Below are 18947 nucleotides of genomic sequence, written 5' to 3'. Positions count from 1 at the left end.
AAAAAAAACATTTGAAAGAAATTTTTCAGCCTAGAGATGAGTGCTGCACCTGAATGTTCTTATTAGTCATAGAGAACATCTGTCTGTCTCTCTGTCTGTGTGTCTCTTTCCCTCTCACTGCCCGACTGTGTGTGTGTGTGTGTGTGCCTTTGTGTGTCTGTGTGTGTCTGTGTGTGTGTGTGTGTGTTTCTTTCCTTCTCACTGCCCCACTCTGTGTGTGTGTCTGTGTGTGTGTCTGTGTGTGTGTCTGTGTGTGTTTCTCTCCTTCTCACTGCCCCACTCTGTGTGTGTGTCTGTGTGTGTGTGTGTCCCTCTTCTGCATGACTTTCTGTCTGTCTACATGTATATGTTCATTTCTCTCTCTGGTTTTATCTCTATCTTCCTTTATTTTGCATCCCATTCATTTTTGCTCTGTCATTGCCCCGTCTTCATCTCTCTCTCTCTCTCTCTCTCTCTGTCTCGCTGTCTCTCTCTCTCTGTCTCGCTGTCTCTCTCCCTCTGTCTCGCTGTCTCTCTCCCTCTGTCTCGCTGTCTCTCTCTCTCTCTGTCTCGCTGTCTCTCTCTCTCTGTCTCTCTGTTTCTGTCTCTCTGTTTCTGTCTCTCTCTCTCTGTCTCTCTCTCTCTGTCTCTCTGTCTCTCTCTCCCTCCCTCCAGGCGTTCTCTCTGTATGAGGATGAGATCAGTGACTCTAAAGCCCAGCTCGCAGCCATCACGCTGATCATCGGCACCTTCGAGCGCATGCGCTGTTTCAGTGAAGAGAACCACGAGCCTTTGAGAACCCAGTGCGCTCTTGCTGCCTCCAAACTGCTGAAGAAACCCGACCAGTGCCGCGCAGTCAGCATCTGCGCTCATCTCTTCTGGTCCGGACGCAACGTCGACAAGAACGGAGACGAGGTGGGTGGAGCCTGAGCAAAGCCACTGCAGCCGTGTCGCAAAGCGGCTACTCGGTATACGATTAACGAACACGTCATAAAGCAGTCAGATATAAAGATAGTAAATATTGTGATAATGCTTTTGAATATACATAATGTTTAAACAAAAAAAAAGAGATCTGTATTTAAGTAATTCGCTGTGATTGGCTGAAACGACCCTCCAGTAAAGGGGAGATGTGGGTTACCATGACTACAACCCATCCCAAACTTCCTGTTCCTACTGCAGCCTTTTCTAAATAGACGATGTTATTGTAAACCTGCGCTACTCTCAGAGCTGCTGTTCAAGAGAGAACAAGAGATTAATCTGATTTGATTTGTTAAAACTGTTCCATTTACATTAGGCCAGAAGCTTGCGAAGAGGACTGCACATCCAAAAACCCCAAAAATGTTAGGGTACAGGTGCTGGGCAACAAATAATCAACAAAAAACAACAGAAGAAGCCCACACACTGATAAACACCATTTACATTAGGCCACATAAATGCGTCTCGGCGAATCGGATATCGATCCGATCTTTCTGCTCCCGCCCAAAATGCAAATATATTTGACCTTATTTCCGGGGTAATTGAAACAGAACACACTTTGGTGTATGTGGTTTTCAGAACGCGATCAAAAAGAAGAAGAAAAACTGGTTACGACGGTGATGTTACAAAAAAACAGCGTTTACTGTTTGCTGCATTTTCGCTGGCAGCAGCAGCGCATTTTAAGACCCGACGAGACGCCTGGGTGAAAGATCACCTGAGTGACGTACTTCCGTTTGGGAGGAGTTTAGCGCTGACGTATGTGGCTTGAACAACCACATTCATTTACACCTGTCCAGTTTCATCTGAAACGCGTCCCAGACCACCTCCTGAAGGGGTTTGTACCATCGGATTTATATCCGTCTAGAAAACGTTTCGGAGGGCATTTAGACCTGGTCTTTTTACCATCGGATAGATATCTGATCACAGAAAACACATGAAGTGACCAGGTGTAAAAAGGCCCTTATTCAGCCGAAAAAAACACAAGTGTGCAACGGGCAGGCACCGACGCTGGAGGGGAAAATGAACATTTTCAAGACAGCACTTTGATGGATTCTCTTAAAGTAGCTTAAATTGTGTGATTTATCTCTCAACATATTAAAAATTGACCGTTTTTATGAGAATGCTAAAGCAAGTACTGTACTGTACTGATGAATTTTGACGTTTGACGTCAAAATACATCATCGAACGGAAATGACTTTTGTGTTCGATTAAACATTAGACGCTAGAGTACATAGTGTACAGCGTAATCGTGTAGTACGTCATTTGGGATGCGGCTAAAGTCTTTCCTCGGTCGCAGGAGGGGGCGGAGCCATCAGACGGCAGTGTGATGGATTATTAGCAAAATCTTTGGATTATATTGAATAGCTATATAGCTGCTCCTGTGGAGGTTGTTGTTCTGATCAACACTGTAAGATCTTGATTGTTTACTGTTTAAAAACAAAACCCAGGTATTGGGCAGTCCAGACGAGTCGAGACACCGGTAGCGATGCTGAGAAATGAAACTGCAAGCAGACTTAAAATGTTAGATTATGATTAATGATGATGATGATGATGATGGTTGTACTGTGGATGTGTTCAAAGTTCTTCAAAAAGCTCAGTGCTCCTCAGTTTAACGTCTCATCTTCACAGCACTAAATAAAAGTCCCCGCTACATGTTTACCCAGAGGCACTGACAAAATTAGGGTGTAATTAGGAGTTTGTTTATTTATGCGGAGGTGCGAATGGAGGAAAACGCGCTATGGGATGAAGCACTAATTAAAGCTAAAAACAGTGAAATAACACACGTGAACTTTAGAGAACGTCGCTCAGAGATTTATTACAAATGTGCTAGATTATAAAAACCATGGCGGACACGACGATTTCTCACCAGTTCAAGATTCAGCTCGTTTCTACTACATTTAATTTGAAAAAGTTTCTAGTCCACATTTTATCCTGCCGTGAAAATAACCGTCGGTGTTAACACGGGGTTTAAAGAGCCCGAAACCTTTAGTCTAGTAATAAGGAGATTAAAGTGGCTTTAGTCAGTAACTGAGCTGCAGGTCAGGGGTTACAAAGCATTTATTTCTCTTTTTGCTTCATTCTAAAGAAAGAAGAAGAAAACTTTTTTTTTTTTAATATAAATATTTTATATTCTACTCTACTGTTTACAGGAAGCTGATCATCTCCTTCTTCTGTTGGTGGCTATTTTGTTATTAGGAAAAACACTTTCCTTCAGAGGACGTTGTTTCTGTTCACACTGATCCGAGGCCCATTTGTAACACGGTTAGAGGAACGTTTCACACGTGTAACCTAGAACCCGTCTTTTTCCCCCCCGGAGTGATTAAACTCTGCTCTGAATCTTTTAGTGTTAACTCCACGTCACCATGATAAACCTGTACAGTGTGAAAAATAACGTGGCGTTGGAATGTTACGGCTTGTTGCTTAGCAACAGACACCCAATCAGAACGGTTCTTCAGCCTCGTATCAGGTGAAAACCAGGACGTAGCTGAACAACACTGAAGAATGTGATATCGATGAACGAACGGCTGATCGAATACAAGACCGACTTAAAAAGAGCAAAACAGATGAGAAAGCTGTGAAAGATAACAGAAGCTGCTCGGGTGCAGAAGAACAGACCTGAACTTTTATTACTCACTGATGTGAAAGCGTGAGACGAGCCGTTATTTATAGAGGTCACATGCTGGATTTATCCAATCAGGGTTGTTGATACGTGAATATGCAAATTAGTAGAAGGTGAAGGCGGGGTTTAGGAATGTACAGTGTGAAACATGGTCAGATTCTGAACAACCGGAATTCAGTGTTAACCCGGGTGAAGTAGGAGCAGTGTGAAACCTCTAACTACACAAACCCAGGATTCAGTGTTAACCCGGGTGAAGTAGGAGCAGTGTGAAACCTCTAACTACACAAACCCAGGATTCAGTGTTAACCCGGGTGAAGTAGGAGCAGTGTGAAACCTCTAACTACACAAACCCAGGATTCAGTGTTAACCCGGGTGAAGTAGGAGCAGTGTGAAACCTCTGATTTGATTTGATTAATCTTTTTGGTGTCGAAGCGAAGTCGTCGCTCGCTGCACAGGTTTCATCCCATCACGCTTTTCTCTGTTCGTTTGCATCCGTTAACATTCAGGAACTTCGTACTAATCGAGCAGATACGGCACAGTGGTGTAGCGACAGGAGAAATGACCTTCAGAAATACCCTCTGGCATAATAAAGCACCGGTGCACTTAATCAAGAAGAAGCACTTAACATTTTTAAAGAGTCGTGAGTGTTTACAGACTTTTGTTCTTTGAGATTTAGAAATTTTACAGATTAATACGAAGTCACCGAGGTGGAAGATTTCGCTGCTCGCTGTGTGAGATTCTGCTGCGGTCCGTACACAAAGTCGTATTCACTCTTCACAAGGAGGTGAAGCAGCTCCAGGATCGTATCTCGTACACCACAGCGGTGCATATGATCTAGCACTTGAGATATTCAGCACAACATGAAGACACATTTCTGTCATTCGATTCAGAGATCACTTCTCTACATCTGAGAAGAAGCCGCAGGATTTTCGAGCTCTGGAGAATCTGATGGTGATGAAGATGCAGTGTATATCAGGTAAAGGCAGCAGGATACAGAGCTCATGGAGCTGAATCTCAGTACAGCAGGACACAGGAACTGAAGTAGTGAGGAGACGTCTGAGGAAACGAACGGATGGAGAAAGACGTTCGGATTTGCGTTGGGTCGAGAAAATCTCCCATCTGAAGCAGCTTTGGGCCACACATGCTTGTGTACACAGAACATAAAGGACAGCCCGGTGCTACGCCACATTTCTCTTGTCATTTCTTTGTACACAATGTTCTTTTCTGAACAAAATGACCCCTTACTTCAAAGGTTCACAGAGACCCAGTTAATGTGCTGAACTTCAGAGGAAACATAGGGTCATGTAACCATTAAGAAGCAAACAGAGGTCTTCTGCTTTGTGTCTACATATAGCACTACACACTGCACTACATATAGCACTACACACTGCACTACATTACACTACACACAGCACTACACACTGCACTACATTACACTACATATAGCACTACACACTGCACTACATTACACTACATATAGCACTACACACTGCACTACATTACACTACATATAGCACTACACACTGCACTACATTACACTACATATAGCACTACACACTGCACTACATTACACTACATATAGCACTACACACTGCACTACATTACACTACATATAGCACTACACACTGCACTACATTACACTACATATAGCACTACACACTGCACTACATTACACTACATATAGCACTACACACTGCACTACATTACACTACATATAGCACTACACACTGCACTACATTACACTACATATAGCACTACACACTGCACTACATTACACTACATATAGCACTACACACTGCACTACATTACACTACATATAGCACTACACACTGCACTACATTACACTACATATAGCACTACACACTGCACTACACTGCACTACACTACACTACATATAGCACTACACACTGCACTACATTACACTACATATAGCACTACACACTGCACTACACTGCACTACATTACACTACATATAGCACTACACACCACTACACTGCACTACACTACACTACATATAGCACTACACACTGCACTACATTACACTACATATAGCACTACACACTGCACTACACTACACTACATATAGCACTACACACTGCACTACACTACACTACACATAGCACTACACACTGCACTACATTACACTACACACAGCCCTACACTACACTACACACTGCACTACACTACACTACACACAGCCCTGCACACAGCCTTACACATTGCACTACACACTGCACTACACTACACACTACACTACACTACACACTGCACTACACTACACACAGCCTTACACACTGCACTACACACTGCACTACACTACACACTGCACTGCACTACACTACACACTGCCCTACACACTGCACTACACTGCACTACACTACACACTGCACTACACACTGCACTACACTACACTACACTACACTACACACAGCCCTACACACTGCACTACACTACACACTGCACAGCACTACACTACACACAGCCCTACACACAGCCCTACACACAGCCCTACACACAGCCCTACACACTGCACTACACTACACACTGCACTGCACTACACTACACTGCACTACACTACACTACACTACACTATGCAGCACTACACTACACACTACTCTATACTATGCAGCCCTACCCTACACAACACAACAATGTGGTAGTGATGCTGTTGTTGCCCTTAGCGACGGGTTTTAAGAACCTAGAGAAAGCTTGTTGCTCAAAGCATCTCTCTCTCTGTCTCTCTCTCTCTCTCTCTCTCTCTCTCTCTCTCTCTGTCTCTCTCTCTCTCTCTCTGTCTCTCTCTCTCTCTCTCTCTCTCTCTCTCTCTCTCTCTCTCTCTCTGTCTCTCTCTCTCTCTCTCTCTCTGTCTCTCTCTCTCTCTCTCTCTCTCTCTCTCTCTCTGTCTCTCTCTCTCTCTGTCTCTCTCTCTCTCTCTCTCTCTCACACACAGATCCGTGACGGGAAGCGTGTGATGGAATGCTTAAAGAAGGCCCTGAAGATTGCTAACCAGTGCATGGATCCGTCTCTGCAAGTGCAGCTCTTCATTGAGATCCTTAACCGTTACGTGTGTTTCTACGAGCGAGAGAACGATGCGGTACGCTCCACCCTTCTGCTCACGGCTCTGATGTTTACATTTCCTCCCTGTCTTTTTCTTTCCTTCTTCTACGCCTAATGAAGCATCACACTAAAGGAATCGTTGCAGTGTTTAGTTTCTCTTTATGTTCCTGTAGCTGAGTTCTTTTCTATTTCGCTGCTTCATTGTTGATCTGATAATGTTATAAATATTTATGGAAACAAGAAGACTGAACTTTGTCATTAGGGTTTTATATCAGTTCATTTTTCTCACTTTAGTGTTTTGTGTCCTTGCGCTGCTGCACATTTAACTTTCACTGACACCCGATTTATCACCGCTTTATATCCTGCTCCTGGGATCCTTCTGTTCTTTTCATTTAACAAAAAACTATAGATTCTTGCCAACTGAGTGAAAATTCGGTCTCGTGTTTGGTGTGAATGTGCATGTTTTTGTGTGTGTGTGTTTTTGTGTGTGTGTGTGTTTTTGTGTGTGTGTGTGTTTTTGTGTGAGTGTGTGTTTTTGTGTGAGTGTGTGTGTGTTTGTGTGAGTGTGTGTGTTTTTGTGTGTGTTTTTGTGTGTGTGTGCTTTTGTGTGGTGTGCATGTGCACATTTCCTTTTCAACATTAAATCCATTTCTGCAAAATGATCAAAGAGAACCAGACATATTGAACCAGCATGCGGGCTCACAATCAGTGGTTATTCCTCCATTTATTTATCCAGCAGAGGCACACACACACACACACACACACACACACACACACACTAGTCTTACTATATGTTCAATAGGATTTAGGTCATATCTGAGATCTTGAAGTCTAGAAATGCACTGAGGTGAAATGTATGTCTGTCTGTGTGTGTGACTGTCTGTCTGTGTGTGTGACTGTCTGTCTGTGTGTGTGACTGTCTGTCTGTGTGTGTGACTGTCTGTCTGTGTGTGTGACTGTCTGTCTGTGTGTGTGTCTGTCTGTCTGTGTGTGTGTCTGTCTGTGTGTGACTGTCTGTCTGTCTGTGTGTGACTGTCTGTCTGTGGGGGTGTGTGACTGTCTGTCTGTGGGGGTGTGTGTGTGTGACTGTCTGTCTGTGGGGGTGTGTGTGTGTGTGTGTGAGACTGTCTGTCTGTGGGGGTGTGGGTGTGTGTGTGTGAGACTGTCTGTCTGTGTGAGACTGTCTGTCTGTGTGAGACTGTCTGTCTGTGTGAGACTGTCTGTCTGTGTGAGACTGTCTGTCTGTGTGTGTGTGTCTGTGTGTGTGTCTGTGTGTCTGTCTGTCTGTCTGTCTGTCTGTGTGTCTGGTTGTGTGTGTCTGGTTGTGTGTGTGTGTGTGTGTGTGTGTGTGTGTGTGTGTGTGTGTACACGCATATGTATGTAGTGCCCTCACTCATCACCCCACACTAAAACAACAGTAAGCTGAAGATCAGACAGGTCGATGTGTGTTGACCTGCTGAGATGTTTATCTTAAGGTTTTTTCACTCACACACTGTATTTAACAGGTCATAATTTACTATACTGCTGTAACACAGACAACAGACTTCACACCTTGGTTTTTAGCCTAATATTTAGCACAAAAAAGGGTGACATTAAAGTATCTGGAACTGGATAAAATATGTGAGGTGTTTAATTAATAAAACTTGTAATTGTTAGTAAAGCTGTTGATTAAGAGGAATTAAAGACTTAAGAACAACTACAGGGTGGGAAATGGAACTCCACTGTATGATAGCACCCATAACTTATAGAACTGGTAGCCGGTGATTAGCGCCCCCTAGGGACTGGACGGGTCTAAGCTCTAGAGACGCTATTTTATATATTTTGCAGAAAATAACTAAACCTCACTTGTGTCCTCTAACTAATCATGGTGTTATTTGTATAGAGAGATTTTTCTTTTTAAGCCTGATCCTTGCAGTAGGTACACACTCTGTAATCTCACCCCAGGGACACCAGTTTGTATCCTCTGTACACTTTCCTTGCTGGACTGCAGCGCTGGGGAGCAACACGGAGTCTCCTGGAGCACATCATGGTCACCACATCCCATCACACAGCTCTGATTAGAAGGAGAACTCTCTTTTTCTCTTCCTGTCCTATCTCGTCCTCGCTCGTGTGCACTCCAGGTGTGCCCAGCTGCAGCCAGCTTCTCATTACCGCCTCCTCTCACCGCCCTCTCGGTCGCAGAAGCCGAACTCTCTCCTGTTGTAATTTAACAGGAGACCACAAGCACATGGTCTCTCTGTGCTTTCATCTCGTAGCGTTTCTGCTCTCCGGGATTTTTTCAGACATGGCTTACATTAAGCCTTTTCAAGCCCTTCGAGTCTCTCCGGTGTAAAGAGCTGCAAAACAGATGGATGTTCGCACTCGTCTTCCTCTCGTTCTCTCTGCTTCCTCTTCCATTCGCTCAGGAAGGCTGGATTTGTGTTTTGTCTGTTAATAAATCTTTCTTTATTCGCTGCTCTGTGGAGATTCTCTATCTGTGCACTTAATCTAAACCCAGCAGAAGGTTTACAGTACATTAAGTCCTGCAGATCACATCCTGGGAAGTTAAACACTTGCTTAGTGGAAAATATTTAAATTCAGGATGAAATCAGAAACTCAGATTCATCACACATCAGAGTAGATTATTTCCCTGAAACAGCATGACGTCAAGTTTTATTCCTTTTTGTCTTTATGAAGACCTGTCTGTCTGTTCATTCATCCGTCTGTCTGTTCATCTATTGTTTGTCTGTCTGTTCATTCGTCCGTCTGTCTGTTCATCTATCGTTTGTCTGTCTGTCTGTTCATTCATCCGTCTGTCTGTTCATCTATCGTTTGTCTGTCTGTCTGTTCATTCATCCGTCTGTCTGTTCATCTATCGTTTGTCTGTCTGTCTGTTCATTCGTCCGTCTGTCTGTTCATCTATCGTTTGTCTGTCTGTCTGTTCATTCGTCCGTCTGTCTGTTCATCTATCGTTTGTCTGTCTGTCTGTTCATTCGTCTGTCTGTTCATCTATCGTCTGTCTGTCTGTTCATTCGTCCGTCTGTCTGTCTGTTCATCTATCGTCTGTCTGTCTGTCTGTTCATTCGTCTGTCTGTTCATCTGTCGTCTGTCTGTCTGTCCATTCGTCTGTCTGTCTGTTCATTCGTCCGTCTGTCTGTCTGTTCATCTATCGTCTGTCTGTTCATTCGTCTGTCTGTTCATCTATCGTCTGTCTCTGTCCATTCGTCTGTCTGTCTGTTCATTCGTCCATCTGTCTGTCTGTTCATCCATCGTCTGCCTGTCTGTCTGTTCATCCATCGTCTGCCTGTCTCTGTCTATCCATCGTCTGTCTGACTGTCTGTCTGTCTGTCTGTTCATCCATCGTCTGTCTGTCTGTTTGTCTAGCTGTATATCATTTGTCTCTACTACCTGTCTGTCTGTCTATAGTATTTTTCATCTGTAGCAGTAGTACGTTATATATGAACTCATTAGTACTCAGCTGTCTTTCTGATTGTGTGTGTGTGTGTGTGTGTGTGTGTGTGTGTGTGTGTGTGTGTGTGTGTGCGCGCGTCTCCTCCACAGGTGACTGTTCAGGTCCTGAACCAGCTGATCCAGAAGATCCGTGAGGACCTGCCCAACCTGGAGGCGAGCGAGGAGACAGAGCAGATCAACAAACACTTCCACAACACACTGGAACACCTTCGTCTGCAGAGGGAGTCGCCTGAGTCGGAAGGCCCCGCCTACGAGGGGCTGGTATTGTAGGGGCTGGTACCACGCCCCCTACAGCCAACACACATACCTATATCTGTCTGTGTACACACCCTATAGACATACTGTGTGTGTGTGTGTGTGTGTGAGAGAGAGAGAGAGAGAGAACAGGTACTCCAGCTAATAGAAAACCCAGCCAAGTCGCCATCTTACATGTTTGGTTCTTTTCCCCCTTATCTCGAAAGTTTTGTATAGAATTAAAGTAAAATTCTAATGAATTTAACCACTTCTGTCTTTTTGTTTTTTTCTCCTTAGTTTTTTTCTCTTTTTCCTCTTTGTAATTTTAAAAATTCAGAATTATCACATTCCTTTTTCTTTCTTTTTTCTATAAAGAAATTATTTTTGGTATTTTTTTTTCTCTATGGTAAAGAGAAAGAAAGGAAATAATTTCTTTTATTTTCTTATTTTTCCCTTTCTCTCTTACTGTTGTTTTTTTCTTTCTTTCTTTTCTCAGTTAGTTCTCGATTTGCTCCTCGTGCTTCTGTGCGGAGGTTCATTAGGATGTCACGTTCTTTCGCGTGTTCCTTCGCTCTCCTTTGAATCCATGCTGCTGTTGATCTTTGTTTTCTTGTCACCTCTGTATCCTTCTATCCGTTTTATTTTCTCTCTCCCTCTTTCTGCTTTTCCGGTCTGTTCTGTGGCGGTCTCATCAGTTGTCGTTGTAAGCTGGAGTAAAATGTGTGTGTGTGTGTGTGTGTGTGTGTGTGTGTCACATGCTGGTGCGTTGGCTTTTCTACAGAGCGGAGGCAGACGCAGGCGTGTACAGATGAAAGCTGTGTGTGTGTGTGTGTGTGTGTGTGTGTGTGTGTGTGTGTGTGGCTAATTTCCTCAGCCTTCAGCTCTGTGTATCATGTTCCCTATATATTTTTTAACTCATTATTTCCCCATGTTTCCTCGACATATTCTGTAAATCAGCTAAAAAAAATAATTGATTTCATGACATTTGCGCAAATAAACATATTAACCCCCGAGAGACCGTTTGTTTGTGAGAGTTATTTATTCGTCAGGACTCAGAAAACAATTTCCACGTTTGTATCCGTTTATCAAAGGAGCAGCGACTGAACACCAGGTTCGAAACACACGTCACCTATCGAGTCTGATCTAGTCTCTAATCCAGCGGGAGACTGGAAGGAGTCTCCAGTATCAGCACTTTGTCAGAGGTAAAGTTGTAAAAAAAAAAAATGAAATAAATAAATAAATGCTCCTATAATACATGTAAAACATTTTGTTTTAACAAATGTTTACTATAATTGGAAAAACACTAAGATGTGAGAAAAAAAGAATGAGTTTCAGCTTGAGGCTCCATCCATGACACCAACCAGCCATCACACCAACATGTTGATTCACTTTCTTACCTCAACATGATAGACAGACCCAGAGGGACAGACAGACAGAGAGAGAGAGACAGTCCCAGAGGGAACGACAGAGAGAGAGAGAGACAGACAGACCCAGAAGGACAGAGAGACAGACCCAGAGGGACAGACAGGGAGAGAGAGACAGACGGAGAGAGACAGACAGACCCAGAGAGAGAGAGACCCATAGGGACGGACAGAGAGAGACAGACAGACGCAGAAAGACAGACCCAGAGGGGCAGACCGGGAGAGACAGACAGACGGAGAGAGACAGACAGACCCAGAGGGACAGACAGGGAGAGAGAGACAGACCCATAGGGACGGGCAGACAGACGCAGAAAGACAGTCAGACCCAGAGAGAGAGAGAGAGAGAGAGAGAGAGACCCAGAGGGACAGACAGAGAGAAAGACAGACAGACAGTGAGACAGACAGACAGAGAATATCTCCATACTTATTTTTACTCTTTATGCTGTTTTTCTCTTTAAATATTAAAAATGTCATCTTGCTTAACATTTAAACCTCGGCTTAATTCCACGGGGTGTTTATAAAAAGCTTAGTGTGGATCAGTAGTGTGTGAAAGGTTAATGAGGTTGTGTATGTGTATGTGTATATGTGTGTGTGTGTGTGCTGTCCCTGTAGGACACACTGCCTCGACTGCCTTTAACACACAAAGGCCAGACAGTTCCTAATGATCCAATGGAATTCCCATGATTCCTTTCTTTCTTCCTGTCTTTCCATTCCTTCCATCCTTCACTCCTTTCTGGAGTTTTTTATGACTGGAGATTATAGACGATCGTATAGAAAGAAAAAAAAATTAATTAAATGTCATTTATTCCTGAGTGTTGCCAAGTTCTGGATTCTGATTGGTCGACAGATGCTGATTCATTTTCAGCTGCTCGTCACAGGTTTGTATTAATTGATGCGATCGTGCCGTTTCCATAGCAACGGTGTTTATGTGGAAGGAGTCTCCACAATCAGTGCTTTGTAACAGTCGGAGGTAAAGCTGTAAGTTCTGACACGTCTTCAGGACGGAGGCGTTTACGCCGTATTGTGGTTTCTATGGAAACATCACAAGCTGCAGCTTTTGTCGTTTTAAATTGTAGAGAAAAGCGAGAAAGTCTGAAGAACCGAGTGTTCGTTTACAGCTGCTTTAATGTAAGTGACAACAGGAAGGAACTTGTCTCGTAGACGTTCAGCATCATTTAAGCATCAAGTTTCTCTAAAAGTCCATTTTTCTTTTTTTTTTCCTCTCCTTTTTGCCTCCTTTTCTCTTTTATATAAAAAGTAAAACTATAATTTAAAGAAATATCAAATGATTATTATGATTATGATAAATATCAAATAATTAATAATGGTTTCATTCTTTTTCTCTTTCTACTAAAAAAAAAGAACGAATTAGTACTTAATATTTAAATATATATCATTTAATTTTTTTCTGTTTTTTTTTCTTTTTTTTCTCCATGTAAAGAAAAATAAACATAATTTTTCTGTATTTATTCTTTTTATATTTTCTGCCTTTTAATTCCTCCTACTTACTTTCTCGTATAGTCGGTGCGATGAAGTGTAAACTCTTCTGTCCTGTAGATGTAAAACTTTACGTTATTGCGTCACCTTTGACAGATACACACCTCTGACACTGGAGACTCCTTCCATCCATGTCACATAAACACATTTCTCTTGACAAAAAAACGTCACTGCATCGATTACGTACGTCTTTAATCTGTCACGTGACACGTCCTCCGTACACATTCCTGAGAACGAGTGCTTTAATATAATCATGTGCTTGTTGTTCCTGAGAGAGCAGATTGTGTATTTTACCTCCACGATGAATCCTCCACTTGGCCTTTGTAAACGAGATGCTGTGTGCAGTTGGCTATAGACCAAGTGACCGTATGAGTCATATTGTTCTCTGCTCCTACTCTGTGGTTGTCTGTTTCCATGGAAACTATCGTTTTTTTTTTTTTGGTTTTTTTTTTTCTTCGACGCATCGCTAGCGAATGAAGGATCGACAAAAACGGTCGCCATCGAAGCACGATTTTAAAGCCGCCTGCATTCAGAGCGCAGGAATAATCGGCGATCTCGTCTTCTAGACGTAAAATCAATACTAATACACGTCTCTAAAACTGTGTGACACGGAGAAAAAAAAATACCAGACCATCTTTTTTAGACTGTGAACCAATTTCTCGCTCATAAGCTTCACTAAGCTGCTAAAAAGCAATTGAAAAATCCGATTGGAGCAGGAGGCAGCTTTCTTTTTTTAATTTAAAATGAATCATCTCTCTCTCTCATTTACTATTTCATAGATGACGTGAAATGAATCTTTAACATCTACAAGAACAAGTGCTTATCAGGAGAGGGCAGGACTTTGGGTCGATCCAGAGGGACTTGACGGTTCCAGAATAAATATATATAGAGAGATGAAACATGACGTACTTTTCTTAATTATCATCATTTTTGATTTGCTCATAACTTTACTGTTTTTTTTTAATATATACTGCGATTTAAAACATCGATCAGAGGACGTTGAAAGAATCAGATCGAGGAATCGAGCTAATGAGAAAGAGTGTGTTGATTTCAAGGCAGATTTTAAATCCTTTTCATCTAATTTTCCGATTTATTATTATTATTATTATTATTATTATTATTATTATTATTATTATTATTATTATTATTATTATTATTTTTAGAAATCCTCAAGATTTACACAACATTCTGCTCGCTTTTTACTACGAGTTATTCTTTAATCAGTGAATGGCCAGAAATACAAAGACAAATTACACTCGAGTAAAAAAGTGTTTTTTTAAAGACAAAATAAACACGACATTGAACAGGTTTTGGTTCCACAGATGTTTCTTTTTTATCACAAGTAACAAAAATGGTCCATTGTTAAGATAATAACAGGATCTTAGTCATGGAGAACAAGTGACTCTAAATGATGCACATTGTTTACATGCGATACACAGATATACTCACGAACAGCTCGAGAATCCTCTCTGCTGCTCTGATGTTTTAGGGTATTTTCAAGTACAAAATAGAGTAAAAACTTTTTGCCCCATGAAACATGCTTTCGACTGTAACTTCAGACAATCTAAAGGGTTACGTTATTGTATTGTTTTCCTTTTTTTCCCCTAATCTACACTTTCGGATTGTTAGTGATCTCCGAGTATGTTGTTACACAGCTGTATGTCCTATGATGTCATAACGCTGACTCTTGATGCCTGTAGTACTGCTTATGTGAAACTCTACTCAGTTGCACCACACTGGAGATTTTCATGTTCACCTAAAAACCTCGAAATGACACGATGGATACACAGAAGTTCAATCAGTACTACAGCTTTTACATCAATCCGATACTGATAGAGATTACTGACATGAACATCACCTGCACAAATGGACACCTGACACATCTCAATGCTTTTAGTACTTTTGGTCCATGTACTGCGGCTGGATCTTTATTTTACTGGGACACAGCAGTTTACTGAAAGCCCTCCGGAAGCTGGTGTGGCAGAGCGGATAGAGCACGGGATTGATGGACGAGTTAATCCACAGAAGCCAGAAGGAGATCTCGTACAGGTAGTGCTGAACGCACTGGCCGTGGCAGGCGGCTCGGATGATCATCAGGAGCGTGTACGGAGCCCAGCACAGGCCGAACACACACACGATCACTGCCAGAGACTTGGCCACCTTTTTGTCCCTTGAGAGCCGAAAGCGACTGGCAAGACTCGACGAAACGTCCACTCGGTTCCTGTGGGATCCGCACAAATGTCCGGTGCAGTTAAAACCCGTCTCGTTCCCCATGTCCCCAACCTGCAGAGGTGGAAGGTCCGGAATGGTGCTCATTTTCCTCTTTGTTGTCCGTCCGGCGTTTTCCGAATCGGTTCCTGACACCGTAGCTGTAGACAAACGACAACACCGAGACCTCGATGAGTTCTCGACAACACTGCTCTCTTCAGCCGGCCTGACGAAAAACACACGCTGGACATCTGTGGTGCAGAACGGCTTGGCTTCTCTGGTTCTCCCGCTCCTGAGGTGAGCGCAGGTGGAGCGCTCTTCTCTGAGCACACAGCGGTTCCGAATGTTGATGTAGATGCTGAGGTTGAAGTAGGTGACGCTTATAAAAGGCGTGAAGAACTCTACAGTGGAGGCGGTCATCAGGAAGTACCAGTTGAAGTAGAACTCGGCGTAGCACTCGCCATGAGGAACCACACTCTTCCCAGCGATGTGTTCCCAGCTGATGATGGCCGGGCCGTAGAGCAGGAACGCGGCCAACCAGACGCACAGCATCTTCAGTACCGACTCGCGGGTCACGCCCTTTTGGCACCGGTAGCTCACCTGGAACAGAGAACGTGGCTTGTTAAACCAACAACACCATGTATTCTTTAGTGCTTTATTAAGGAAACTTTAAAAGTTCCTTCAGTTGGAACTGTTCCAAGAAGAACCCTAAACTATCAAGGAATACTGGAGTGTAGAATTGTATCTAAATTAAATACACAGAAAAAGCTTATTTTTTACAGCCATTGCTAATAAAATGGTGTCCACAAACCTCCGAGGATCATTTATTTTCAATTAAACGCTATTTTTGAAATAAAATAAAATAAAAATAAATAAATAAATACAGGAAATACTGCTTTAAATCAACATCTGAATTAAAACAATCTCCAGTAGCTCAGATAAATTAAAACGATCACACTCATGTTTGCTCGTATTTTTCTTAGCAAACTGAATCTCTGGCTGCAAAATTGAGAACCTTCATGAAGAACTTCATGATCTCTGGATCTTCAACACTTTTTTTTTGGATCCAAAAAAAATTAAAATGATAAATTTCTACGTAGGCTATACAAATTTTATTTCAGTAAAAGATTTCTACATTGAAAGGTTCTACCAAAATCAGGAGCTTATTCTGGCGCCTTCATATCGTGTAGCTTCATTTTGCAGCTTTTTATCTCGAAGCCTGAAAGGACTCGACTTACGGCTCTGGTGACGGAGAGGAACCTGTCGAAGCTGATGAGCACGATGTTGAACACTGATGCCGTACACAGCATGTAGTCCACCACAAGCCACAGCTTACACAAACCTCTGCCCAGCCTCCATTCCCCCGTCAGCACGTAAGGGATATACACCGGGATGCAGAACCCACCTACCGGGACAGGTACAGGGGGGCACAAACATATGCACATCATTAATTTCGAAATTGAATTATATTTAATCGATTATAATGTAGATACTACAAAACTTTTGTAAAATGGTTGTTCAGCTACACCTAGGTTTTACTTGGAACTGTCTGCATTAGAGCTTTTAGAGGTTCTCCAAGTGACTTGAACGTTTTCAAGTCTTCATTAAATAAAAACAATTTCCCAAAAGTTCTTTGGATGCACCACAGTTCTAGTTTCCCAGATGGGTTTTACTCAGAACCACAAACCGAATAAAGGTTTTAGGATTCTGAAAGAATCCAGAAATGGAGTTCTCATCCTCAGCAGTGCTACTGTACCACGAAAGGTTGTATATTCCAGCAGGGAAGGTGTGTGTGTGTGTGTGTGTGATGTTCCCTGTTAAAGAGTGATGATTAAAATGATTTTAAAGGTAAAAGATCCAGAAACGAAAGATCCAGAAGGTCGTGATTCACATGATCAGGTGCTGCAGCAGGTTTATTTCTGAGGGTCGTGATGCACTGGATGCCTTTACGGCATAATATTAATAATGCTGTCGATTTTTATAAATGATTTATTGAATTCATTCCTCTAAGAGGATTTTCAGTATTTTTGTTTTTTGAGATTATACACTCATTACAACAGTAAGTAGAACCTTTTCTGTCATTCTATTATACAGAAATCTTTCTATCTTTCTTTTTATTATTATTAAAAGGTGTCTAAATATCACGATGTGCAAAAAGTATATATGCGCAAATATCTATATATATATATATGTATGTATATCTCTATATACCGCTCATCTTTACTATTAAATATATTCTTTTATATACTACTAAATAAATACATTGCAGTTGTGTAGTTTGTATATTGATTAACTGTAGGTTTAATACACACACACACACACACACACACACACACACATATATAGTCCATGTGGTCTAGAGCTCTTACAGAAACATATTTTTTTGCTCTGCGCATTTGACATTATTTTTGCACAGTTTATATTTCTTTACGTGCTGTTGGTTTGTTTCAGCAAAAACAAAAACATTAAACATCTGTAAACATCAGCATAAATCCTACACGCACGTGAGTATTATCTGCGCGGGTCTGTTTTACGCATGAATGTCTCCAGTGCGTGAGATTTCCGGTCACTCACCGACCAGAAAGTCCGCTATGGCCAGATTAAGGAAGAAAAAGTTGCCCTGGGTGCGTAAACTTTTCTCCACCACGAACGCCAGGATGACGAGCGCATTCCCGAGCACGGTGGCGAACACCAGGAGCGTCATGAGCGCGGTCACGAGCACCGCGGAGCTCTGCGAGAACTGGCCGTAGGACAGCGCGCGCCGCCGGTGCTCCAGCGCGTCCGCGGTGCCGTTGGCTCTGTCAGGCGCGGACCAGTTGGAGAGCAGCAGCGCGAGCGGCGCGTCCGCGGACGGCTTCCACACGGAGGAGACGGGCGTCGGGAGACCGAAACTGTGACCCACGGCGAACAGTGACGACTGCATACTGCTGAGGTAGAGGTAGAGGCATGGGCAATGCACCGGTACCCCCGAGCGCGTGTGTTCAGGTGTGAGACCGATGCGCGCTGGAGTTCAGGGAGAAACTGAAGTGGAGGCGCAGCGACCGGTGCTTTATACCGGGGACGCAGAGCGCCGCTCATTGGCTGCATCTCATTCAGCTCTGGGTGGGATGGGCTCAGAGACATTAACCCTCACTGTGTGCTGGACGCAATATCCACAACACACACATCACTGCCTTAACAGATTTCGAGTGTTAACACACTTAGTTTTGTCTTTGTTTTCTATTTGTTTCATAAGACAAAATGAAATATTCCCTAATCTTTTTCACATTTCAGTGTGAACAGATAGACCTGAACAAATCAGTAGACTATTCTACACACTGTTTACATGTCCATGTCCATATACATGTCCAGTAGATGGTACGTGTGGAGATTCAGTCTGTGTTCTCTCAGTGGCCATGCAGGTTTCCTCTGGGTTCTGGGGTTTCCTCTCACATGCCAGGAGGTAAACTGTGTAAAATGAATCGCACCTGCGTGCGTGTGTGTGTGTGTGTATGTGTGTGTGTGTG

At 42.8% G+C, this 18947-nt stretch overlaps 2 protein-coding genes across 2 annotated transcripts in view; one reads left to right on the top strand and one right to left on the bottom strand.

Annotated features, from left to right (window-relative positions):
* Nucleotides 1-11330, top strand: part of vps35 (VPS35 retromer complex component) — a 31805-nt gene extending 20475 nt beyond the window's left edge. Inside the window, exons 15-17 of the mRNA XM_060858912.1 lie at nt 655-894; nt 6525-6668; nt 10172-11330. Of these exons, the coding sequence (XP_060714895.1) occupies nt 655-894; nt 6525-6668; nt 10172-10351 (564 nt within the window). The 3' untranslated portion in view covers nt 10352-11330. The remainder of the gene's footprint in view (nt 1-654; nt 895-6524; nt 6669-10171) is intronic.
* A 3223-nt stretch (nt 11331-14553) lies between these two features.
* Nucleotides 14554-18444, bottom strand: hrh3 (histamine receptor H3). The gene is made up of 3 exons (XM_060858913.1): nt 18016-18444; nt 16680-16846; nt 14554-16041 (listed from the first exon to the last, which is right to left on the bottom strand). The coding sequence occupies exons 1-3, from the start codon at nt 18362-18364 to the stop codon at nt 15127-15129; spliced, it is 1431 nt and encodes a 476-aa protein (XP_060714896.1). The 5' UTR covers nt 18365-18444; the 3' UTR covers nt 14554-15126.
* Nucleotides 18445-18947: the final 503 nt, after the last annotated feature.

The sequence above is a fragment of the Tachysurus vachellii genome, chromosome 23, assembly GCF_030014155.1.
Source record: "Tachysurus vachellii isolate PV-2020 chromosome 23, HZAU_Pvac_v1, whole genome shotgun sequence".
Taxonomy (NCBI): domain Eukaryota; kingdom Metazoa; phylum Chordata; class Actinopteri; order Siluriformes; family Bagridae; genus Tachysurus; species Tachysurus vachellii.
The sequence above is the reverse complement of the archived record's forward strand: the minus strand, read 5'-3'. Positions and strand labels throughout refer to the sequence as shown.

Coding starts and splice junctions, on each gene's coding strand:
- hrh3 (XM_060858913.1), bottom strand. CDS start 18,364: ATGCAGTCGTCACTGTTCGCCGTGGGTCACAGTTTCGGTCTCCCGACG. Junction 16,847..18,015: donor CATAGCGGACTTTCTGGTCG/GTGAGTGACCGG, acceptor CTGTCCCGGTAG/GTGGGTTCTGCATCCCGGTG. Junction 16,042..16,679: donor TCCTCTCCGTCACCAGAGCC/GTAAGTCGAGTC, acceptor TCTCTGTTCCAG/GTGAGCTACCGGTGCCAAAA.